Source organism: Pseudopipra pipra, chromosome 4 (assembly GCF_036250125.1).
Source record: "Pseudopipra pipra isolate bDixPip1 chromosome 4, bDixPip1.hap1, whole genome shotgun sequence".
In the NCBI taxonomy this organism is placed as follows: domain Eukaryota; kingdom Metazoa; phylum Chordata; class Aves; order Passeriformes; family Pipridae; genus Pseudopipra; species Pseudopipra pipra.
Genome location: NC_087552.1, coordinates 5,364,754 through 5,391,367, shown reverse-complemented (window position 1 = coordinate 5,391,367; position 26,614 = coordinate 5,364,754). Strand labels below are relative to the sequence as shown.

The 26,614-nt window shown below is 46.3% G+C and overlaps 1 protein-coding gene across 3 annotated transcripts; it reads right to left on the bottom strand.

The window, feature by feature from the left end:
• Window positions 1-8,200: 8,200 nt before the first annotated feature.
• Window positions 8,201-25,045, bottom strand: SPRY1 (sprouty RTK signaling antagonist 1). Of its 3 annotated transcripts, none has more exons than XM_064651474.1 (2): window positions 24,740-25,045; window positions 8,201-10,486 (listed from the first exon to the last, which is right to left on the bottom strand). In XM_064651474.1, exon 2 carries the CDS (start codon window positions 10,429-10,431, stop codon window positions 9,469-9,471), a length of 963 nt encoding a protein of 320 aa, XP_064507544.1. In that variant the 5' UTR covers window positions 10,432-10,486; window positions 24,740-25,045; the 3' UTR covers window positions 8,201-9,468. The 3 variants fall into 3 exon arrangements, with proteins under 3 accessions (XP_064507544.1, XP_064507543.1, XP_064507546.1); XM_064651473.1 differs by lacking the exon at window positions 24,740-25,045 and adding an exon at window positions 13,216-13,327; XM_064651476.1 differs by lacking the exon at window positions 24,740-25,045 and adding an exon at window positions 12,512-12,601.
• Between the last annotated feature and the right edge of the window lie 1,569 nt (window positions 25,046-26,614).

Genomic DNA, 26,614 nt, shown 5'->3' with positions numbered 1-26,614 from the left:
TTCTGGGATAGTTTCTATGGTAAGACTTGCAGTCTAAAAGATATCACTGAAGTCATAGTAGTAAGAGGGGCAGGTGCAACAGAAAGGAGGAGAAACAGAAGTAAGTTATTGAGTCAGACAGTTTTTCCAAGCCTGGCAGATGGTGAGAACAAGAAGCAAAAGTCATGTTCACAGTTAAAGCTAATGAAATTCTACAAGCCTCATGGGAAATTCAGAAACACAGGCATTAAGTGCAGAATTCCTTGTTGGTTTTGTTTCCTTTTTAATACTTTACTTGTTTACTTGTTAAAATGCATGCGGATGGAGTGCAGGGACTGAACTTCCTCAGGTGCTGCTAGATACATCCCATTTTTGGCTCATAGCCCTGTATCCATGTCTGCAGTCTCAGTAACCACCTACAACGCTGTGTCTTCAGGCAGAGAGGTAAGGAAGGAGAGCAGGTGACTGCCCTGATGCCTGAGAGCACATTTAACACAGAGAGGCAGCCCTGAAGACCACGTGCTGCCTCCAGGTGTGGCACTGTACGGCACCTGCCACCACAGTCAGGCACAAGAAGTTCCTTCCCTTCTTCTCCCCTGGGTGCCCTGTCTGTTATAAACAGTTGCATCAGCATTACCAAAGGAGGCAGCAACTCCTCAGGCCAGTGGTCCCTCCACCAAACTGGGCCCTCGCCAAGAATCCCACAATGGTTTGGGTTGGAAGGGACCTTAAAGACCATCCAGTTCCAACCCCCTGCCATGGGCAGGAACACCTTCCACTAGACCAGGTTGCTCTGAGACCCATCCAACCTGGCCTTAAACACTTCTAGGGATGGGGCAGCCACAGCTTCTCTGGGCAACCTGTGCCAGGGCCCCACCACCCTCACAGGGTAGAATTTCTTCCTAATATCTAATGTAAACCTGCCCTCTGCCAGTTTAAAGCCATTGCAGGATTTACTGGAGCAGGTTTTACCAGACTGCGCTTTTCCATCTCTCCTCCAGTTTCTGCACACATACGGTCAGTCGGCAGATACAGAATGCAAGTGGGCATTTACATACCCAGCAACTGCATTATGTGTGTGCACAAATCTCCTGAGTCCTCAGGAAGTCTTCACATACACAGGAAGGCCAGATAGATGTTAGCTCTACATTCCCAAAGAGAAATCTCTGCTAACGGCATTTTCGAAGCTCTATTTTCAGTTTGCCCATTTCTTTTTTCATAACTTGCCACCATATTACCTCACAGCCTGCAATGTGCACATGGGATTCACTTCTGAGGGCAGGTGACTCTTACTCTGTTCTCCATCTCTTACCTGCAAGGAGCCTGAGCATCCCAATTTAGACGAGTTCCATCTGACCCAACTAATTTTTAGATAAATACTAATAACAGTGCAAGAAGCATCTCTTTCTATCTTCCTTGTAGGTATCCACAGCTCTCCATTAACAAGATAAGGCTAAACAACAGCTACTTACATCTTTATGTGGTAAAACAAGCTTCTGTATTTAAGATAAACTTTACAGGACAGGTGGTTTCCTAGACTGGAATATCCACAAGAAAACATTTAACTACCGTACATAAACGTCAACAAGGTATGAGAAGAGTGCACCTAATAAAGGAGATAGAGGCCACAATAAAAAGGGGCCCTAAATCAAAGAGCAGGTTCACACCAGCAAACACTCACACATACTGGGCTGATTGAAAGCTTGTCCAGACTGTGCTGCTTAGCCTTCAGCATTGCTGGCAACCCAGCAGCTCTTCTGGTCTGCCTTTTCATGTGTTTGCCTGGAGGTTTGACCCACACCATCACCTTGCTGGGGTTATGGCTGGGACTGCATCCACAAGACTGCCCGTGCAGTATCTATATTGGGAGCTCGGTGTGTACTTCTACCTTTATCAGCTCTCAAAAAAAGAAAAAAAAAAAAGAGGGGGGGAAACGCAGAGCAAACATTATCTATTGTTAATTACCTGTAAAGTAGGGCTTTTGCCACTTCCCCAGTTTCTAAGAGCTCTGAAGTGAAACCTGAAAGAAGCCACCCATTGTTTCCAATTGTGCAAGAGCCAGGAGCAAATAGGGCTCAAATTGCAGCTCTGAAAGGCAGCAGGAAATTGGCAGCCCGGTAATCTGCTCCCCACCATTCAGGGGAACAAAGGCGACATTCCTCCTCAAGTAGTCACCATTAGAAACCCAAGGCTGATCTATTTAGTAAGGCCCACAGAATAAATCTGTGGAAATAAAGAGTTTTAATTAGAAGGCCATAGGATATGGCTCTAGTTTCCAGCCCTGCAAGCAACATGTATTATTTAGGCTCCTGCCTCGTTTCCCACATATCCAAACGCTGACACCCAGAGATCAGCATCACTGCCATTTTCAAATATTATTAAAAAAAAAAGACCCCAAAAACTAATAAATGTGGGAACTGTTCATTACAGATGGATCACACTGTACAGTGTGATCTGTACACTGTACCAAGACCATTTCAAATTGGTCCCTGGGTTAGGATTATGTATTTTCCCCCTTGAGTATTAACAATCCTTCTAAGCCACCACACCCACCCATCTATGGCATATTACAACGTACAACTTTGAAATGTTCTCCAAAAAGTGCTACAGTTTTAGGCAGGAAGAGGTTTTCCCATCTATCCTTCTATCCATCCATTCATCTCTCTGTACAGAAGAATGACTCAGTAATTAAACCACTGCTGGTCAAAGGCTCCTGGTTGTGTCAGTGCCTCACAGCGTGGCTCCACGCAGCCCTCCAGCCTCACTCTTCCCACCAGCCAAAGGGGAGTATTTCCCTCAGAGCTGTGTCACCAGGCATAGTTGATTTCAAAGAACTTAAGTCCAAGTGCAGAATGCTTTCAGGTACTTGCTAAGGAGGTATTGCAATTTTTGCCACCTGAACAGATAAAGTTCTCCCAAACCCAGTGCATTAGAGTTGTCAGCAGGAAGAGCAAATCAGGTTAACTTTTCCAGAGGATGTTATCTGCACCTGGCAGCAGTGATGGGTGACTCTAGAGCTACCATGGGCAAATGCTCCTGCTGCAGTACAGGGCAAGGGAGGGAAAGGGAGGAAATGAGCACGCAGGCTCTAAAGCTCCACGTTTGAAAGCCCATACAAAAATGTCTGTGGAGGCTCCAGAAGGGTGTCTTATGTGTCTACCACTTGCTCCCAGAGAGACCCTTTGACTATTTGACACAGCAGAATTGATGCGTTTTCAACTATAACAGTATTTCCTCACAACCTCTTGCAGATCTGTAAATTCAAGCCCAGGTAGGGCCAAAATTTGGCAAAGTTCATACCTAGAGCTGGACTTTGGACCGAAACAATATCATGAGATCCAACTATAATGTATTTCCCACCCTGACTGACCGGGCTGATCCTCACCATGATTAGGACAAGATACAGAATATGTAGAAATGTATTAAATCAGCAAGTGCCTCAGTGACAGCACAGGTGCTCATGTAGTCATAAGTCATTTCATCCAGAAGAACTTTCCATGCTATGTAGAAAAGTGAACAAGTGTACAATTATTCTCTCAAAGAAAAGAGGTCGGATAAATGAGACCAGATTTAGACAAGGAGACCTTGATATAAAAAGAAGGTACATTGCAATCTCCCAGTATCCAGTTTAGAGAAAAGCTCCAGCACTTCCCCCTTCCTTCCAGGCAACTAGTTTATATTCATTTTCGTTTGGAAGTGTCCTACCCATAAAGTGCATGGATCAAAAAGCAGCAAATCAAACACCACACAAGAAACGATGCTTTGGAGAGGACCTTTACCAGGTCATGTAAATTCATCTCTTCCTCGTGTTTGAACTGTGGAAGACAAATCCTTGCGGCACTGGAAGAACTGTCAGGTGGTTCGAAAGTTGAAGCATAAACCCCCAGCAGTTTCATTTAAAATATCCATTAAATAGTTAATCAGTTATGTAATTTCAGCAAATGTTTTGGGTATTCCAGCTACCTCTCAGTCACTTTATCCTACAAACTGAGCACATCCTAGCACTTATGAACGCTCAGCATTCCTAAGGCAGTGTAAGAGCTCTGTCGCCTGGCCAACTCAATCACTGGTGTAAATCCATCAACTCCATTCAGAAGAAATATTCCATGGAATAAACCCAGTCATACTATGGCAGCGACCCCGAGGGGTCAGGCAGGATGTCCCATTGTGCTCCCTCTTGCACAAACACAATGGGGTTCAGCCCCTTGGGGCAGAGCCTCTGTCAGACGTTTGTGCCTCCGGACAACGTGTTCTGGAGGATGTTTGTTTTCAGGTCGCAGCACTGTAAGTGTATACAAAGGTTTACAAAACAGGGCGTGCTTCCAATGCCAGAGGCACGGCTATCGGGCGTACCTTTCTCTAAGGACTAACCAAATGTATGTTTCCTTGCTTCAAAAAAATAGTAATTCATGCACTTTCAAGCTAATTTCAGAATTACTTCCCCTGGAAGTACATTGTTTCTCTTCCTTTTCTAATATTCTCACATGCATGTATCAGGAATACTGAAAGATGCAGGTAACTTCTAGTTCTTCTTTGATGCTAAAATCAAAAGTTACTCACTAAGATTAGGGTTTCACCCCCATATACTTAAACCTAAGAAGTAAGACCATGTGTGGTCTGCAGGAAACCTGTCCTGAATTTGTATTTATCAACAAGTAAATAAGAATCTCACCTCAAGACACCTTCACCAGGAGGAGTGTGAATGGCAGCTGCAAGCATCATACTGGGAAAACCAACAGCACTGCATCTCTTTATCACAAATATAACCCAAGCTGTAAATATCACTCTGGAGATTACAAGTTTTTTGAATAGATCCTTCCAGTAAGTACAGAGCTTGTTAACACAGGCTCCATATGGCTGGGTAACTAATGCCAAGGGGAGAAGCCATGCCTTGGCTCCTCCCATAAGCCAGAAGAAGGTGAAACAGCCACAGCAAGGAGGTACAAATGATGAAGGTCTGCCCTGAAAGCAACTTGTCCACCAAATGAAGGCTCATCAGAATGAGACCTGTGCAACCCATTTGCTGTGTCAGGCTGGTAAATCTGTGACAGCAGAACAAAATTTTATTCCAGGTTTCTGAAGCACCAACATGACTGACACAAATGCTGCAGCTGGAAGAAAGCCAACAATTAATCAGGATTCCTTAGAATTTGGAGGTAATTTTAGCAGAACAAGAAACGCAGAAGTATCAGTGAGTCCTGAACATTCCTCCAGGACAAAAATCTATTACTTCATATAAGTCCATTAAAACACTTCATCTAGCCCCTTTAATCCCTCTTAACAGATTTGCTTTATCACAGGCAGAGGAGCTAATCCTCTCCCACCTGTCTCTATGATATGGAACCATAAACAAGAGCAAGTCCTTTTCATTTGTTAAGCATTATCCCCCCTCGGATAACGCTATCACCCACACCAGCATTAGTGTAATGAAGCCGTCTTTAGAGAAACACCCCAACCCTGAGCTCAGATTCTCACCCTAGCCATGCATTCCTCCAGCAGGAAATGTGGAAACATTATTTACCAACTGGTTTTATTGGTAAATTATTATTTCCAAAACTCATCTCTTACCATGAGTTTCAAGACACTAAGCAAAGCAAGACTTGAATTCCGGCTTGCTGAAGGGACTTCCCTTTTTCCTTCAGCCCAGACCTTATGTGACACATCTGAGGCCTCTGCTGTGTATGACCAGATGGCAGCCTTGGCCAAATCCATCACCAACCCTTACAATTAGGTTAGTAGGTCAGCTGAACTTATCACCTAATTACACCATCACTTATACAGAGTTCTCTTTATTTTTCAAAACAAGATCTCAACACTATCAGAAAACAGTCAAGAAGTAATTTTTATGACCTGCATTGTAACAGTGACAGTCTGACACTCTACAGACCTGTTGGAGTAACCTTGGACCGCCTACTGGCAAATTTTGGGCTGGAGGACTGAAATTTGCACTTCAGCCTCCTAATCACCAGAAATCCCACTGGCCCTCAGCACAGCCCCTTACAACAGAACACAGCACCCTTGGAAGGCCATTCCAGTTGCTATGTTGTGGAAAGTAGAACAGGCTACAATGACTGACCACTCAGGGCATATTTAAAGTAACTTTTGTCTCTTCAAGCTGTGGAGAGTTCATCCATCTGTCAGCTTGCTCAATTCTTTTTCCACTAGAAAGACGTTCATGTGCTCTCATGCAACCTTGCATGGTTCTACACAACAAAATCCACCTGCCTGAGTGAATTCCCAGTCATTTCCATAACATAAGGCAACAACCAGAGGACCTGAAAGTGAACTCAAATACACATGTATATTAAGCACAAATGATATATCAACTAACACAAGAAAAAAAACCCTCATTATTCTCATTGTTTTAACACTGCCCTGTCTAGGTAACACCTGGCAATTAGAAAACCATTTAAGACATCCAAGGAACTGTTATTTTCTCATTGCTGTGTAGGTCAAGCCAAATTTTCTGCTGAAGGAAGTGCAACCTGAGGTTATTCCCTAAGTCTAGCTGTGAAAGGGAGCATTAGTGGGACTAACTATAGCTTAGGTTTTGTTGATTTTTTAAAAAGAAATCTAAAACAATGCTGTGACATAGCTTGTGATGGAAGATAAGAATTAAAAGATGAAGTACATGTGGGCCCTTGGGGTTTTCTTCTGCTAGGAACCAAACCAAACCCCCAGATAAGTCACCTGGCTGAAAAAAAAAGAGACAGAGATACGCAGTGTAACATTTTCCTTGAAGAGGCACAACTAACACCCTTCAAGCAAACTTACTCAACACAGAGCTGGACCCCATCCAGCTCTGAAGAGGCAGTTGGCTGGGTGTTTTTGGGTGTCAGTACAGTTACAAACGGACAGATCTGACCAGCAGCGACTGCAGGACAAGGACTTCATTGTCTCACAAGGCCTGTTTGCAGCTGTCGCTGTTACAGACGCATCGGTGATGGCAAAGTAGCGCAAAGCAAGTCGCCTGCTCCTCAGAAACATTCTTCTCTTGGCTTTGCTTCATCTCAGGAAGAGTAAATCTTGGAAAGTAGAATTCCTATACGTCCACCACTGCCCCACAAGCCTCCCAGCCCGACACACTTGTCACACGGAGGCCGGGAGAGCAGCAGTACCAAATGCACACTGCAAAGCAAGGGCTTTCCTAGATGTAGCCACGTGATCATTTCACTTCATACCTCCCAGAGGTCATCTGTGCCATTTGATAAAAATGTAGCTTTTCAGTCAGCTCTTTTACATGACACTGAATCAGCTTTGACAGAATTAACTGAAAAAGACAAGCTTATTCAAATCATCAGCAGTGCTGGGAGTAAGGACAGCTTGAATATGGCAATTCAAAGCATCAGGACTCAAAAAAGCAAGATATGGCACATTTGTCAAGTCTTTACTGTGTTCTAAAGTGGAGTTTCTCTAGAACCACTTACTCTGAACACCATGTGAAATTACATCCATTTAATAAACTTTTAAGTTCAGGAGAACTGCAATGTAACCTTGACCCACATGAGGAGAAGAATGAGGTCTCCCCATTCACTCCTAATGAAAAGCTTTTTCTGTTGAACGTGTGTTAAATGGCCACAAGTAGCCGTGACACTTAGGTCACCCTTAAGAGCCTTTAACTTGAAGACAGAAGATAGTTTCAGTTGACATTGGAAAATGTATGGGAAAAGAACCAAATAAGCCATAGACATAGGCCCAAACACACACATTCCCAAATTTCAAAGCTAGCAAAACTGCAGCAACACAACCACTATTTTTATCCTGCCTCTTGCTTTTTATTTGGATTTGAGCTTGGGAGGTTAATTTCTTCAGTTGCTGCACAATTTAACCAGCCAGGAAGTTTTATGTAGGAAAATTTAAAATGGCTTTACATGTTAATGTGATATTCCTTAAGGAAAAAAAAACAAAACAAACCAACCAACTTGGAAGTTGTGGTTTCCTCCTCCACAACTGTATTCTTCCAAATGCTTTGATAAATAAATAGAGCCTCCACTTTCTGGCACTGTTAAGCACAACATATATTCAATTGTATTAAATATCCCATAGCAAAAAGCTTATTTGAAATATAGTTAGTGAACTTAAAATTAGGTAAACTAAACTAGAGCACAGACTAGTGGTTTTGAAGTATCAACAGGAGATTATTTGCCACCTGACAGACCTCAAGGAGAAACTCCACACATAGCTCACAACCTGTCGTTGTAACAAAAGAACTCAAGAGCCATTTTCATTAATTAATATATTTTCTGCATTATAGTTAACATATGTACTTTCTTCGTGTCATCCTTATTTCGTTAAGTATTGATATTTTGTTATATTCAGACATGAGTACATTTTCAAAGTCTTTTGCAATAAATATCATAAAATAATAGAGATTCACATAATAAATATTCTTTACAATAAAAAAAGTTTTAACAGACTTTTGTCTTAAAAATAGTTGGGATTCAACTTTGTGTTTTATACATAAAATATACAAAAAAGGACCACAATTTGTGGCTAAGGCAATAAAACAGGGACAGAATAAAATTATAAAGTACAGAGCAGAGCTAAACTCACTAAACCAAAGGATCACAAGAAACTTGAAGGATTCAAGAACATTTAGGTGACTCAATGACACCTGAAGGCTGTTTGGATATATGAACACCACCAACTTTAATATCAACTGATACTGACAGACTATAAGAACAGGATTAGGAGAGTGGAGCGAGCAATATCCTTCAAAGATTGGACAGCAAAAGAAACAAATGAGTATGTTGCAGCCACAATGTCTCCAATGTGAAGATCTACACAGTGTAGCAAAAACTGAAGTTACATAGAAAATGTAAAAAAAAAAAAAAAAATAGCAGGAGGCAGGGTAATTCTCAGGTGTGAGAATGTTCCGAAAGTTAAGACAAAAAGAGAGGGTGGGAAAAAAAAAAAAGATGCAAAAAGAAGCAGGCTGCTTATAGAAGAGTCAGACCTTTCATTTGGTGAAGCCTTTATTTTACATCCCTCTCCAGAAAGAACACACACAAAAAATTATTTCACAATCCAGCTCACTCAGGAAAGATATTCTTCCTTGGCTACCGGAAGGTTAAGGAAAAAACCACCATAAATTGCTGAGAAGGAAAAACATCTTTGGGAAGAGATATTCACAGAGCAAGAAGCTTCAAGAGCCCAGTGAGCCCTCACTGTCTCTCTCAGGAGTGGTTCAGTTACAAACTCAAAGTCCCTGCCCAAGTGAGCGACAGGTGCAGATACCAGGTCCACACTTACCAAAGAGCAGCAACGACTACATGAAACGCTCCACACTCAGCCAAGTCAATAGGAAGAGGAGAGCAAAGATGCAAAGGGAAGAACTTGTGTATCTGAAGCTGGGGAGACAGAAGGGAAAGGAAAAGAACAGTCCTCCCAAAACGGGAGAGGAAGGGGAAGAAGGAAAGGGAAAAAAAAAAAAAAATCAGCTACAACCTGAAAAACCGAAGTTGGAGGAAGTAAACCTCCCTCCCAAAATCATGAGGGCTTGCCCTGACCCCGGGAAGGGCAGCTCTCCAGTTTACAATAGACTGTGTTGGAGTTCTTGCACCGGCAACCCGGACGATTGACGCGGTCGTAGCACCCTCGGCAGAGTTTTAGGCATCCTTTGGCCGGAGGGTAGCAGAGCAAGCAAGGCAGGAACAAGGACATGGCTCCCATGCACAGGTACCTAGAACAGCAGTGTGACTGGGAGCAGGAGCAGGGATTATCCGCATAAGAGTCCCCTTCATCGTCGTTGGAACAGTGGTAGAAGATCCCTTTGACCAGGCACATGCAGGTGCCGTACTCCACCATGCTCTCGGCCGAGCACAGGCACTGCCGGTTGCAGGCCAGGCAGGACGGCAGCGCCCTCGGCGCCGTGCACTCCCCGCACTTGCACTTCCCACACTGTTCGCAGATGAACTTGTGCTGCGTCAAGTCCTCTTTCAAAGGACCCTTCAGATCATCCACGATCAGAGACGACTGCTTGGGCTGCGCCCGGATTGTCCGATCGGATCTGTGGCCGGAGCCCGGCCGGGACGGGGGTGACCGCCCCAGCAGCCCTTGCTCCGAGGAGGCGCTGCTGTTGCTCCCAGAGCTGGCCGCACTCCCCGTGCTGGTCGACCGGCTCAGGACGGGAGCCCTCGTGTTATGCTGATGTGCCACGTGCCCCACATGGCTGGACCTGTGTTCGTAATTATTATTCACATTAATTGGTATAATCTCGTGAGTCCTTTCATGCTTCTCCTGCCTCGGTGCTGTCCGCGGAGCAGACTTTTTCACCACAGAAGGACCTTCGGTGTATTCGTTGCTGCCCCTGATGGCCTTGATCTGGTCCAGTGACAAGATCGTCGTGGGCTGGCTCTCCCTTTCATAGTCCAAGCGCTGCCGGCTGTCCAAGGAGGGCTGCTGAATCACCACCACGGAACCGCCGCTGCCATGCTGACCCTGGGGCTCCATCTGGAGTGATCTCTACTGCTGGCATTCAGCGGGAACCTGGCATGCATCTGCAACCCTAAAGTAAGAAGGAGACAGAAGGTGTAAATAAACACTGCGTGTGTACATGTACACACGCATACACAAGATCAAGGGCAGAAGAGGGATAAAGCACCGGAGACTTTCTGAAAACAGAAATGATCTGACAAAGCCCAAATTGCCCGAGCCACCTGGTACTGATCTCTTTCAGCAGGGGATTACAGCAATGCTGAGGATCTGGCCAAACTCCAGTAGTGGGGAGAGTATGGATATGGCATCATAGATGAGGAATGCAAAGGAGACCCCATGCCATCTAAAAAAAAAACAGTATTAGCTGGTATGCTTGCTTGGCAAGCCATGGGAAGTGCTTCTCCCTTGCTACTGAACTCAACATCTGCCTAACTAGCAATAGCAATTCCGAATGCCCCCAAAACTGAGTTGGAAACAGGCAAGAACACCATCATGTTCATGTTCCACATGGCAGAGTAAGGAACATGACCAGTTCTCTTCTCTCTGAATCTGCAGCATCAGAAAGCTCAACAAATTTGCTTCCTAGTGCATTTGGAAAGTCTCCTTCTTAAAGTGACGTATGTGCATTACAGAGTCCTGAACTAAGTGCTGTCAAGTGGCCAAGACATTTTCTATGAGAAAGTAACTCAGCCTACAGATCTAACAGGCTCCTTATAAAATTAAAGCAAGGGTGCAAACAACCTGTTTTCAAGTATTTCCTGACCACAGGCCAAGGTGTGAAAGAAAAATGGGGTAGAAAAGGCTAAGATGAACTAAGTGTCAGACAAAAAGTACCTGAGGATTCATAAGAATGTTAAGAGCCGATTAAAAAACCCCAACAACAACCTCAAAACACAAACAAAGAACAAATCCATTTTCATCAGACAGATTAAAAGCTTCTCAAATAAACAGAACATCTTCTAGTCTTTTAAATAGTGGAAGAATAGTAGAACTGTCACATATGTTGTTCAGCTGGTAACATGAAGATTGCAACGCTCACTCAGAAAACTGCAGTGACAGTTCTGGACCTATACAGAAATTTAGCTGAGTATTTAAATGCCACACTTATACAGGGAACCAAGGAAAAAACCCTGATTTTCTTTACTGTCAGCCAGAGGAAAAGTCCCTTTTTACTCCCCTCCAAGATGTTTACCTGTTTACCTGAAAAGCAGGGAAAGCTAAGTGGTATCAAGCATTTCCAAAATTCATCCAATAATCCTAAGAAAGTGTCTTATCCACCCAGAACACAACTAGCACAGAGCTGTTCCCCACTCCACAGAGAAAAGGGCACTGTGTCGTGGAAGAACAGGGACGACAAGAACAGGAAAGCTTCTTCTAACTCAGTCAGCATGAACAGTGAGCGACAGCTTCTGCCAGGACACAAAGTCTTTGTGCTCACACAGCGGTCAAAGACTTCATTTTACATCTAGCGTCACCTGTGTGGGCTTTAGGGCCACCAGATTAAAAAGAAAACCAAAAACGCTCACTTCTAATTCATAAAATACAATCTCAGAATGGTTTGGGTTGGAAGGGACCTTAAAGACCATCCAACCAGTTCCAATCTCCCTGGCCAAGGGCAGGGACACCTTCCACTAGAGCAGGTTGCTCAGAGCCCCATCCAACCTGGCCTTGACACTTCCAGGGATGGAGCAGCCACAGTTTCTCTGTGCAACCTGTGCCAGGGCCTCACCACCCTCACAGCAAAGAATTTCCTCCTACCCCACACAACAAGCCGCCTTCTTCACGAGCACTGAATACAAATCCACGACAGACCAAGGGTGAATGAATGCGAAAAGGGAAAGATTTACAGCTGTACCAGCCAGGAGCTGGGCTCCCCAGGGGATGAAAAACAATATCCCAAGAAAATGCGAAAGATATCCAGTGCCATCTTTGGGGGGAAAGCGCAACATCAACGCGGTGCAGACTGACAAGCCCAGCTGCAGACCGAGGCGAGAGTCGAACCAGCCACCTCTACCCCCGCGCAGATCGGTCGTAAACTGGTTCCCCCCCGACAATAACATAAAAATAAGCAAGATAAAATAATAAAACAACGTACGGTGCAGGCGGCGAGAGCCCTTACGGTTCTGCACCCGGAGCTGCGCTCCCTCCCCGCACACCTCGGGGGGTGGGATCCCCCTTCCCTTCCTTTCTCTCCCCTTCCCCGCACCCGCTCGGACGCGCCGCCAGCCCCCCGCCCCGTCCCGCCCCGCTCCCGCAGCCCCGGGCGGGCGGCGGCGCGGCGCCCTCTGCGCCCCGAGCGGAGCGGAGCGGATCGCGGCGCTGACGGAGAGGAAGGAAGAGGAGGGGAAAGGGGAAAAAAAAAAAAAAAAGTTATGAATGAAAACATGGGCTTCTTTTTTTTTTTATTTTTCTTTCCCTCCTTCTCTCCTTTCCGCAGGGGAGGGCAGAGCCCAGCCCGGCGCTGCCTCGGGAGGGCGGAATACCCGGTGCTTAAAGCGGCAGCGCCGGGGGGAGCGGCCACTCAGCCCCGGGGGTTCCCCGCGCCGCGGTCCGGCACCCTCCGCCCCCCGCCTGCCAGGAGCGTTTGGCGGGTGTTTTTGACCTCCTGCTCGTTCCCAGCCCACTGCGGTCCCCCGCGAGCCCTCCCGCGGGATCCCGGTCCCTGTATTTCGGGAGGGGGCCGGTGGGAGGGGGGCCGGGGGCCGCCCCTCGCCAGGCGGGCGCCTCTGAGCCCCGCGGCACCTGCTCGCCGCGGCAGCGCCGGCCCCGCTGCGAGCGCTCGGCGGGTCCCCAACTTACTGATATATCTGCGGGGAGTCACCGGGAACGGCAAATCCAGCGGGCGGGGGGCGGCGGGACCGCGGCCCCGGCTCCTCGCCCTCCCGGCCCCGCGGGGCGGGGAAGGCCGGCGGGCTGCGCTCCTCGTCCCCGCACAGCCCTCGCTCGCCGATCTCCACGTCCTAGTGGGCCAGCGGAGGGAAGCCCCGCTGTGCTGCCCGGCGCAGCCCCCCTCTCCCGGGGGTCAGCATCAGCCGCCCGCCCCGGGCTCGCTCCTCCGCGGGGCGCCCAGGGGAGCAGCGCTCTCCTTCGGCAGCGGGGCTCTCGGTCCGGAGGCGACGGGCAGCAAATCCAGCCCTTCCTGCAGAGCGGTGTGTCTGGATCGAGCCTCAGGCAGCGGCAGGCTGCGGCAGGCAGCGGGGCTGTTGCGATGCAGGTCTCTGGGAAGAGGCGGCGGGTGCGCGGCTCCTGCTCGGGCTGTTTGTTCTCCTCGGCCCGTGAGTGCAGGGCTGCGGTCCCGCTCCGGCGCTCGGCTTCACCGCATGGTCCTCGCCGCAAGTCCCGTCTGGCAAAGTGCAACCACAACCCCTGGTGCGAGAAATTTTGGTTGGGGTTTTTCGTTTCAGTTTTTTGCCCTTTTTTTTTTTTTTTTTTTTCCTTTCTAAACCAACCACGAAGCTGCTCTCGCTCTCCAGAGCGAGCTGCGAACGGAGCCAGCGGCAGCGCGCAATGGCCCTGCGAGCTCCCTGCACGCAGCCATGTGCTGGCTGTCGCTGCCGGGGGCCGGGTGACAGGCTCGGGGCACGGGCGGGACGCGGTGGCCACGCACGCCGCAGCCCGGCACCTGGGGCTCCGCAGGCTCCTCGCTATCCCGAGAGGGTCACGCCAGAGAGACCCCCGTCAGCTCGGGCGGGACAGGCAAAGCACCGACCCGGAGGTTCTACACGACCAGCGAATCGCGACCAGCTCGGCGCTGCTCGCCCGGGGAGCCGACCCCCGGCTCTCCCGCCCGCCGCCCCGCAGCGGAGCTCGGCTCTCCCGCGCCTCCCGCACGCCTCGCCCGGCGGCCGCCCCCAGCCCAGCCCAGCCGAGCGCCGCCCGGGCTCGGGGAGCCCCCGCCGCCCGCCCGCACCTGACCCGGCGGGACGGGCCGTGCGAGCGCCGCCCGGGCTTACCTAGGGCCGGGGTGAGCGCCCGCCTCCCGCGGCACATTGGCGGCGCGGATGCCGCCGGGGCAGTGCCGGGGCCGCTCCGCGCTGCCCCGCCGCCGTGCCGGAGTGAGCCGGGCCGCGCCCCGCCGCTTTCAGCGCGCAGCCCCCGCCCGCCGCCGGCCGCGCCCCCCTGATGTCAGCGTGTCACCGAAATCCCGGCGTGGATTCCCCGCCCTCCCGCCGGGAGCCGCTCCCGCGCGGGTCACCGCCGCTCTCCGCGCCGGGACGGGGGCGGGAGGGAGAACCGGCCCCTCTGCGGGCCCCGCCCCGAGTTGTCCCGGCCCCCGGGGCCCGGCCGGCAGAGGGAGCGCCCCGGGGGCTCGTCCCGGCGCTGCCCGGCCCGCACACGCTCCCGCAGCCGCCCCCGTGCGCCGGCCGGGCGGGCACAGCCGCGCTGCTGCCGGGGCACCGCCGCGCAGAGGCTCTGCCGGGGGGCTGAAGTCCTGCCACGCTCCCCTGACAGCCCTGCGGAGAGATTCTGGTCTGTCTCTTACCGCCAGCGCCTTCCCAGCGGGGTCTGGCCAGGTGGAACAGCCACGCGCTTATTTATATTCACAAGATATCTCCTGCTTCTTTCAGCCCGTTACAGAGGCAGCTGAGCACCTCGGAAAGCACTCGCTCCTGTCATCCTTCCATGAGATGGGAAACGGCTCTTCCCACCGCGTTACAGCTGGCGCTGAAGCACCGAGGCATGACACGGGTTATTTACCCGGTTGGTTGTCTTTCTCTCTCGCCTTTCCAGCCCAGCCTCAGCAAGGTCCCATTCAAAGCTCACCGCTGCATCCCTGCCATGGTGCTGAAGAGGTACAGAGATGCCTTCCAAGCCATTAGTTTTATGGCCAAATACTATCTTTGATTTTTTTTTTTTTTTGAGTGGAGAATTTTAAAAGGCAACTAAAAGAATATGGGGAAATGATGTAAAGGACATCAAAATTCTGAGAATTATTTCATAACAACATGCAGAGTATTGGAGAAGTTGAGACTTCCAGTGCTTGGCTGAACATCACTGCAGCCCCACGTTTATCTGAAACATTCTAACTGGCTTTTTACAGCGTCTTTCACACAAATCATATTCTCCCACCTTTTGCCTCAAAGAAAAGAATATACACGGAGTTGCTTAGGAGGAACATTCATCCAAAAGCAAAGAATCCCTACAAACAAGAACACATTAGTACAGAGGTGGCACTCAGTGACAGTCTGCCCACCCAGCTCACACTCACGGACGTAGCACAACTGTGTTTCATTAAACTTCACTAAGCTTGGAAAGAAAACACTGAAACTGAAATTTTGAAAATTTCATCATTATACAAAAACTTTACCTCAATCGCATATTTCTCTAGGAAATAAAATCTTTGTGCATTACAGGTTCTATACTGAATACTAAAATACTAATATTAGTAATAATATGACTTCTAATACTTCTGAGTTTGTAATTAACAGTTTGCTGATACAGACAAATCACAAATACCATCTGCCAATTACAGAGGCTCAAGGGCAAAAAATGGCATACAAATCTTTGGCGTGGAATAAAAATACCCCAATTCAGCATTAATGTTGCTGGGGGATTTAGAAAATGTGGTTGCTCACCAAAAGCATTCTCAGACAGACCTCGAGCACAAACTACATAACTATTTTCAGTAAACTCCATCTGAAAAGTTTGGAACCCATCAGAGTTCAAATTAACAACAACAAAAAAAAATCCAACTGAAGACCTCAAATTACTAAAAAAATGAAAAAAACCCTACTCCTTCAGAGTTAGTCCTTAGTGGTGTGAGTCCATCTTGGTGCCTTTGGGGGTAGCAGGGCTCTGTTCCACCCCTGAAAATACATTTAGCAATTTTCTTTGTTCTCACAGAAGTCCATATGCACTTTTCCTAGGATACTACCATAAAAACACCTCAGGACCTTTCTTTTGACATCTCTAAACTAATACCACCTTAAAAAACCTATGCCAAGTGTAAGAGGTTGATTTTAGAAACACAATACTGGGCTTAAATGGGTCAGTAAAATCACCAAGAATACTGGCAGCTGTTTACTATCACCTGGCACCCGAATTAATACTTCCCTGAAAGAAGGGAGAACCCTCCCGTGGATTCAGAAGGCTCTCCACAGACTCAGGCAAATGTGCCTGCACCTCACACAAGCCATCTCGTTAGATTTTTCCTGGAAATTATAGCAGCCAGAAGTTTGGGTTAGAAAAAGGAGAGCTACATTCTGGAGAATAAACTGGCACTTTGGAAGAGGGCTGACACACCTTATGACTACATCCTGGCACAGCCTGAACTCGAGGATTGACACACAGACAGGAATCCGATGCAACCAAGTTATTTTCCATCTCCAAACTGCCATCTAAAGGTGCCCGTCTCCTGCACTGACAACAAGTCAAGAGAGAGCAGTCCTCTATGCCCAAAGTTAATCCTTTAAAAAACCTCCCAGAATGGAGTTCAAGAGACTGAATGATGGCTGAGAGCCGTGATTCAATTCCCATTTCCGCTTTCACTTTGAGGATCACGGACTGGAGATAATCTCCACCCTCTGCAGGCAGATGCTACTTCTCCCTCATGCAAGCTTCAGCGTGCCAAAAGGCACATTGGGCAGAATAAAAGCAGAGTCCATCTTTGGGTTTTTGGTTGCTTTTCTTCCTAATCCACCCCTAGAAGCAACTTTTATTTCTAGGTCACTTGACTGACCTTTATAGGCAGTGAACTACACCTTTGTAAAGATGAATCGGATAAACCGTGACCCTCCCACTATCAGTAATGAGAAACTGCTTCCCACCTGGGAATACCATTATAAATCGCCCTAAGCAGTATCTCTTAGCCCTTGCTAAGGCACAGATCCCAGTCCAGAAGGAGGACATGCACTCACTCCCAGTCACAAAGCCAATATGTCTTTGAGGAAACTCAGCAGATAATGCGTTCCCCTTTATGCAAGTTACTTATCAGTTAGTAACCAATCTCCACAGATGCATCAACACTTCTTAAGTTAAGAGGAATTCAAAAGCAACTAAAAAAACCCCCCCACATTAGCATTTATAATGAAATTACAAACAGAATTGTTGTGCCAGCCTTACCTGTGGCATGTGTAAGTCAGGTATTCCCCCCATGCAGCGATGATCTTGCAGAGGTGGGTGTCAGGAGAAACAACTGGAACCTGCAGCTCCCCAGAGCTTTGAGGTTGCACTAGATGGAACTTTGTAGGTGTTAATGCTCAAAGAGCCTCAGAAACTCTCGGTGCAAGGAACCAGTATGTGCTTCTTGGTGTAACACCAGCATAACTGACTTTTTAACACACTAGCAGGCCTATAAATACTACAAGACAAGTGGAAACAGCCTCGAGTTGCAGCAGTGAAGGTTTAAGGTTTAGATTGGAAATTATGAAAAATTTCTTCACCAAAAGCACTGGAACAGGCTGCCCAGGGAGGTGGTTGAGTCACCAGCCCTAGAGGGATTTAAAAGGTGTGTAGATGTGGTACTCAGGGACATGGTTTAGTGGTGACTTGGCAGTGCTGGGTTGATGGCTGGACTCAATGATCTTAAAGGTCTTTTCCAGCCTAATCGATTCTATGATTAAGAAAACCCCAACAAACCAAAAAAATCAAATCCTACAGTAGTTATGAAACACTACTCTAATCATAAGCACTGTGGACAGTTTCTTAGCAGCTCACAGAAAATCCTGGCAGTCCTGGCTTAAGCTGGGGCATGAGATGAATGAAGGTATTCCCAAGAGCCGAAGTAAAAACCATGGGTGCTGTGGTGAAGGACTACCCTGACAGGTACAGTGAGTCACTTCAGGGTAAAGAAGAGAAAGTGAAGGCTGATGTGGTAGCGTTTCCGATCACACTTCTGCCAGACAGGTTGACCTTTATCTGAGATCAAAGGCACCAGTAGCTGGGGATTTCTTCAGCTTCTGTGCAGGGACTGCTCTCAAAGCTCTCTGAAGAAGTGCAGCCCATGCACCGCTACCCCTTGGCGTCACCGCGCAGGCTGGGGAAGGGCACACAGGAAACCCTCAGTTACAAATAGAACACGGGGTTTTCACTTCAAAAGATAACATCAGTTTTTCTTAGGGGCAGAAGAGACAGTAACAGGCAGCAGCCAGGCAAACCTGAGAACAAAGGGACAAACCTCAGCGTGAACCTGCTTCACGAGCACTCGAACGTGGAATCAAAGCACAGGGGAAACGCTACAGAGCAAGGTCTGTGCCCAAATTCAGCACAAATTAAACAGAAAGAAAATGCCAGGGTCTGTACAATAGGTTGAGAGTTTGAGAACATGCTTTCCCTTCCCCATCTTTTGCACCATATCAGAGAAACCAGTGTTTTCCTTGGGTAATGAGAGCCAAAGCTTCATTCTCCTAAGTGCAGGCCACAGCCTGTCTCTTCATTTTTCACTATTCACTTGCCATAAAGGCAATGGGTACCTTTACCTCTCTCCTTCAGGTATCCACAGTTATTTGTTTTCTGAACAAGTTTAATTCTTCCTTGGAGAACTGTCTCTGTAGCCTTCATGTTTAGCTGCTACACTAATTGTCTGCGCTTCCACAAGACACTCTGCTAAGGTACTGACCATGTCTTCATTACTTTGTATTCATTGTTAACTATTTAACTAATATTACTTCATCTGCCTGCATTTAAAAAACTGTGAAAAAAGGAAAATTGTCATTATTGCTTAATACCAAAAATAACTCCTTCACATCTATAGTAAATTATGCTACCTGCAACTCATTGTTTCCTGCCTTAGCACTAAGCAAACTGCCTTTTACTACCCAGAGACACAAGTCCTTGCACAGAAATGAACCTTTCCCATTGCTGTTGGAGAAGTGGCCGCTCCCCAGGTGTGGGCTGCTTTATTGGAGGAAGAGGTAAAGCTCTCTGCTAATTTAAATACATGGCTCTGTGTGTGATTTCTATTATCCAACCACTTGTGGTGACTCGGGTGTTAGCACAGCTCCAGGAATGCCTCCTGTTTATCAGGTTGTGCAATCCGTCACTGTCGGCTGAAGGAGGTCTCAGCAGCAGCGTTTCTAATTTGATTTGAAAATATACATGGAAACCTGAGCCTGCTTTTAGCAAGAGTGATGGGGTTGGCCTAATGAACACAATCTCTCTTGTCGTTCTCAAGAACGGTGTGTCAACAACCAAAGTTTAGGTTCCCTCCACGGCCACAGCAGCTTCTGTGGAGAAGCAGTAACTTAACATCTATGTCACGTTCTTGGTTCTGCTTTACCAGTCAAAAGGCATTTCAGTGAGATTTTAACAGACCACCTTGGATTCCCTGGAATGCAAACAGGGAGGAAGCTTTTCCACGGATCCCATGATGAGAAGTTTGCACCAAGCGTGTTTTTTTTCACAGAAACTTCTTCCCCTGAGCCTTCACACAGGTGTATGATACCAAATGATGCTGTAAAAGTGTGTGCCTAGAGAGCCAGTTCTCAAACAGCTTAGGTGTTGTCATTGCTTTTGGATCAGAAATTGGCTACAGGAAAAGGAACATGCAACAGGAGAGGCACGGATTTCTGGCTGCAGCATCATCCACTTCGATACATAAATATTTACAGATTTTGGCTTCTCATGGGAAAAAAACAAACAAACCTCACACCTTTGCTTTACTCTTTTATGGTGGAAAAGACATGGAAAATCTCTCACCACAACTCTACAAGAGTACAGTGACCTCACCGGTACTTTGTTGCATCCCATTGTGAAAATGATAAAATATAATTTGTTATTCACCCGTATTTTTTCTTCCTTTTCTCATTTTCTCTGTCTTACTTCTCTGACAGATTCTATTTTGCATTTGGCAATTCAAGTGTCAAGGGCCCCTTGCATGTTTGATGTGGTCTGTTGTATTCCAGAAGAGCTTGCTAGTCACATCTTGAAACTGTGCTCTATAATAACAAAAACTACCTGCCAAGGACTATTTAGTATCAAGGGCTGGATTCTGCTCCTGGGGAAATCAGAGTTATTACCAGTTTCCTTTGGGATTGATGAAGTCAGGAGGCTTCATTTTGGAGATACTATTAAAAAATACTCTCCCTCAAGAGCTTTTGGGTTGAAAAGGCCAGATTTCTCCCACCAAAAAGAACTGGGAAAACCCTTGACAATGAAGAACATAAAACACACATGCCCATGCACATACTGTCACGCTGCTCATGTAAACCCCCCTCATTTCCATCGGGGTGGGAGACAGGCTGTAGCTGTGCTGCTCCAGCTCCACACAAGCCATAGGGAACGCTTGCACTGCCTCTCCTGCTGGCTCTCACCCAGGAGGACGTGTACAGACACACACTTAACACGGGGAGGTTATGACACCAAAAGCTCTGTGTGTGTGTGTGTGTGTGTTGGGGAAGGGGGTGGCCCCTCTCTTCCATTCCCTCAATAACCCTCTATTTTGAAACCACTCCTGTGATTCTTGTTTCTCTCTGCGACCAATTAAACACTGTTCTTGAGAAGCCAAAAAGAACTGTGAAGTGTAAAGGCCACACCTACCACTGAAATGTACCCTGCTTAAAGCACCTCAAAGCATGATGAGGATCCTGTATCTATTGCTTCCCCAGGTCAGCAGTTTTGAAAATCTATGCAGAAAATGGAATTTCCCCTTAAAGTAACCCACTAACCTTCCAGAACACTGCAGTGATGCTACTGCAAGGTGACAGTTCTTGGAGCATTGCCGGAATACTGAAGCATTCACAAGGGAGGGACTGCACTGTTGCTATTCATGTAGATTTACAGTGGCATAATTCAACCTAAAAAGCCTCTGAATAAAGACAAAATTGCCAAGTGTGCCCAGCTGAAAAACAGAAAGCACATTTTATCTTAGCTTAGAACTGTGGACATCATTGCCTGGCAGTGTTTGCAGTAATTCCACGTCCTGTTTATTAAATAAAAGAAAAAAAATCCCTGATGACAGTTCCCCGGTGTGTTCTAGTCTTTTCTACATGGAAGGCCAGACAGAGACCTCTGGGTATTTAAAAAAGGTCGTCCTCAGCTTCAGCAGATATTGAGGTCAACTGCTCAGCTATTATTTATGTCCATTCCTCTCAAAGTAGTGAAATACCTGTCATCACCAGGCTGGATTTCAGCTCTGTAGAGGGCAATTATCAAAACCTAAACATCAATCTGTTAGAACTTAAACACCACTCCGTCCTCATAGCAAACTGACACGACTTTTCTAATTCTCCTCCAAATGCCCCATTTTCAGAAAATTTAAACCTTATGCAAGTAAGATCCAATTTTCACAATATTTTACCATACTCTGAGTCTATGCTGAGGGTACTGTACAGGGAAAAAACCCAAACAAACCAACACCACACCTTTCTTTTTCTCTTTTATGGTTGAAAAGACATGGAAAAGATCTCTCACCACAAGTCTGCAAGAGCATAGCAGTAGCACTACTCATATTTCATCACACACAAACAGTTTGAAACATGGGAAGTAAATGGAAAACAACATTTTTGAAGCTGGACTGGTGTCAAGAATTACCTTTCAAAACCATTTGCTGTATTTTTTAAACTTGCCACATGAAAAAACAACAACTTCGAATCAATTACAAACACTCCTGCAGACTCATTAGCTCCCGTAGACTTAATTTTCCAGGGTACCAACTGCTTTAAAGTAACAGTGCTCAGCACTTCTTAGGAAGACACAGAAAGAATCATTTGATCAGAGAGTTCTTTCTAAGGCAGGAAGGGAGAATTCCTATTGTCTAACCTCCCTGGGCAAAGAAAAGGGAGGTTGAAAGGAAAAAACATGTCAGGAAAAGCAATCTGAGGAGCTGAGAACTTCCAAGGTATGCATTTCCTAAGTCATATCCATCTTTCCATGCGCTGTTAGGTACTCAGATGCCCTTATGTATACTGGTTTGTACCTACAAAGATGCAAAGCAAATGTGAGAGATGTATTAAACGTGGAATTATTCACTGCTTACTTCAAATTTGTTCCTTGGGGAACAGCTGAACTAGCTCTACTGTGGCTATTAAAGATAGTTAAGACAGAAGATGGCTCACCCATTGGCTCTGTTATAAACTTAGGCTTTGAACTAAAAGAAAAAAAAATGAAAAAAATATTTTCTCAGTGTATTTCACTTGATTTCAAGTGAAATCACAATGCTGCTCAGTCAGGTTCTGGCTAAAAATAAAGACACTGGAGTTCCCAGTGCTGTGGACTTCACAAAGGTTAAATGCATTTTTAATCTTGATAATACAAAATGAGTGTCACAGCCTCACTGAAAAGTCAAATTCTTGGAGACCAACTGAGCTGTTTGCAAAGCCAAACACGATGTAACTTTTTGCAATACACTTTATCACAGCTTTGTTTCCCTGAGGAGAACTTCATATCTTTTATCAGAGAAAGTCTGGCCTTAGGCAAATGAAAGCAGGAAAGTCAAATCCTGATCTCCTTACCCATTTCTCTGGATATCCCACTGCCTTCACTGGACAGGACACCTCAGCCAAAGCTTATGAATGTTACTGCATCACTTGTTTGTCTGGGGAAATGTGCCATGTTCCAAATCACTTCCACATCATCAATACTTTCAGCGCTACTTGCTGCTTGAGGAAAACAATCCTTCCTGGCAGGGAATGGGAAGGAAGCAGCATTACGATGTCTCTATTAAGAGAAATGGCTTCCAAAGGTGTCATGTCTAGTTCAAGGGAAGGATGACAGTGGAAAGGACGGAACAGAAGTTGACAGGAGCTCAGTGGGAGGAGCAGATCAATACAGATGGACTTGTCTTTTGTCAGAAATGTGTTAAAAGCTTCTTTGACATTTCACAAAAGGATATATTACTATAATTCCTCTGTTTTCAGCACCTTTCCCCCTTGCATCCAAACAACATGCTTCAAACTTTGCTCAAAGTTAGTCTCTGATTGGAGGTACGTGAATGGTAACATAAGCAATGACCAAGCTCCTGGAAAACAACTCGCTCTGTGGCGTGGTCCATATAATATTATTATTATTATATATATTATTTATTAGTGGTCATTAAATTAATTGCTGTATCTGTAAGCAACAAGCACAAGCTGATAGGCACCGTGTGTGTGGCTGACAGGGCCAGGAACAACACACTACATGGTTCCCAAGGCACGGCAGCACCCTGCTGAGAGAGGGGTGGCTATTTTTTAACATAACATCTCAAACCAGTAATTACTTAAGAGGTTAATACACCTAGAAGCCTTTCAGACTGCTTCTTGATGATGAGTGAGATGTGATGGCGCTGGGAAGCTCATTGCCAGGGACAATGCTCTGGAAACCACCTATGCCGAGGGGGTGGGTTGGTGGGAAGACCCGGGAAGGAACAAACGTCCCTCCGTGCCCGCTCTGAGCGCGCCGCCGCAGAAAGGCTTTGGTCAGGCTACATTCTGTTCTGACTTTTCCTTTCACTGTCTCCCCACCCAACTTCACACGAATTCTTATAGAGGTTATGTACAGACTTGTACAAAATGGAGACTGACACTGGCTCTTGGAGGGTTTCCCAGAGCAAGTTTAACACAGATTATATAACACGTTACATCTGTGTTGGTTGGTTCGGGTTTTTTTTATTTTTAATATAGATGTTATTATACTACTAGTCTATTCTTCCTAGCTTAACCCTCCAACCACCCTTTCAAACAGTTAATTATGTTTTGCAGAGATTAAAAACCTGAGGTTATTATATGAGCTTTGTTTCCAGCCCTCACATAAGACAGCACAAGTGTGCTACAACTGGAGGGTCTCAGCAAGCCACAACCACCATTATTTTCCCTTCACACACACCACGATGAAGGTCATGAAGGGGGATCTTTAATTGATGTAACAGTGGAATTTTAGAGCTAACACAGAACTTTTATATTCTATTCTTTAATCAGAAATCTCAAAGTGATCTGCACAGCTTGGTCTCAGCTTCTGTGGTTGTGTCCCTTCTTCCCAAGACAATGCATTAGGATAAATCCAGCTTAAAATTATAGGGCACTTAAGGATATTGACTATTCCCAAAAAATTCAGGCTAAGTCCAGTCCTAACAGCACTGACTGCAAGACATAAAGCCCACCTTTGTGCAAAACCATCTCCAAGATGCTCTTCCTGTTATTGTTGCTGTGGGTTTTCCTTCTTCTCCATCTCATTGTTTTTCTTGTGGAGTTCAGAAACAAACAATGAGCAGACTTTGAAGAAAGGAGGAAACTGTCCACACATGCTTTCTACTCCTCTCTCTTCCTCCCTGCTTTTTCTTAGATTTTTATTCTCCCAGCATATCCTCTTCTCATTGAGAAAAGGGGAACAATTCCCCTCCTCCCTCATGATACCTCTACTAGATACTAAATTTTCTGAAAAATTCAGAAGAGAAGAATCTATGTCTTACCTTTTTCTACTGAAGTAATCTCTGCCACCTTCTATACACCTCAAGTGTCTGAGAGTCAAGCTCCAGAAACACATCTGCTAATCCAGTACTGATGGGGTTAATGAGATCAAAGAGAGATTCCACTCCGTGCTTAGCAGTGAGACACTTCCTACCACAGGGCCAGGGTCACTGTAGCCCTCCTCCAGCTCACCTAAATCAGCATCAAAATAACACAAATCAGCCCCTACTGTGATTAGAATCAGTATTCCCACTTTCTGTCTCCTTCCAACTCCATCAGCCCCCTCACCTCTCCACATTAAAATCAGACAGTGATTAATTTCAGGGTAATTTTCCCAAATCACATGTTTATTTTCAAGCATGCTCTCTGTCTGTTCTCCTCTCCCGCCCTCCCCTCACCATCATTAATCAGTAAGGGCTTCACGTGCTCAAAGCAGGAGCTTACCTTCTCACCCAGCAGACAAAGTGATCCCAAAATTCAGCTCCCCAACATCCAAGTAGGTAAAGAACAGCTCTCCCAACATCTTCTCTTAAGTCTCCCTGGCAAGCGCAGGAAGGGGCCTAACAAAGCTGTATGCAGCCAATTGTGTTATCAAGGCACTTGGCACCACCAGCTGATCCGTGATTACTATTCATCCCTCGGGAAAATAAAACACCCTTTTGTAGTAAAAGTGTAACCGGTTACTATGATGCATTACACATCAACAAAAGCAGCTTTTTACCAAAATTACAGATGATGAAAGCCTGGAAGTGGAATCAGACCAAGGTAACCGGTTGTTTCTACATGTTTCAGACAGAAAGCTGACAGTTTAACCAAGATTTTTACAGTGCTAGGAAGAAAGTGGTGGGTGAGCTATGTCACATATCTGTACAAAAAAGGGTGGAGAGTTCTGTAAAACAAATTTTAAGACTAATGTTTTTCTGCTGTAGGGACCTTTCTGGTGCAGCATCCTACGTGTGCTACTGCCAGCACTGTAGTAACCTCAATTTTCACGAGGTCTTGAACATTTTTAACAGGTGTCTCTGCCATTTTTGTACTTTTCTTGAAGTTTTCAATATGCTTTCATATTTTTCTTTTTTTTTTTTTTTTTTAGCCTAAGAGAACTGCTTATTAAAGAGCACAGTTATCTGCAAGGCAGACTATGCACTAGGTAGAAGGGTAGAATTTGCTGGCTTGGTGGAATAATCCCTACTTAGGTGGTGAGGAAGCATTCCAGAATATTAAAGGATTTGTTTGTTTGCTAATCTACTTAAGCACCCATAGGCTTTAACACCCACAACTTGTGTGCTTTAGGGATCTTTCATGTCCGTGGCCACTCTCAGTGCAACAGCTCTGCATTAAAGCTGCAGGTTTAGACCCGAGGCAGTGCAGCAAGCTGAGGATGGGACACTCACCTGCAAAGAGCTGCATGGCTTTGGTCCAGCCACCCACCAAATCCTTCTCTACATCTCTCACAGGCACTGTTTGTTGCTGCAGCAGCACACACAAATCATTCTGCTGCTTGCATCCTGCACTCTTGCATCCAACCCAACCAACTCTGGGGCAAGACAGCAACCCAAGCACCATGAAACCCCCTCACACGTCCTGCAAACAAGGCTGTGTGAACACATTTCACACCCTCAGTTTGGGGAAAACTCGCTGACAGAGAAGGGGGGTAGCTTTAAGCAGCATTAAGCAGAGCAGGCTTGATGTAAGCAGCTGCCCCTGTGTGAAATTTGAAGCTCTTGCCAGCAGTGTGGAGGAAAGACATGACCTCATTATTCCACAGCCCAGATAATCCGTTCCTGGATAAAGTGAGAGCTGACAAGTGTTTCACCTTGAAGGTTATCAAAGCCCTTTCCACACTTGGCTGATGCAGAGCCATTTTACCAAAGAGG

Bases quoted from the DNA above. Each gene is read 5' to 3' on its own strand.
- SPRY1 (XM_064651474.1), bottom strand. From the start codon at position 10,431: ATGGAGCCCCAGGGTCAGCATGGCAGCGGCGGTTCCGTGGTGGTGATT.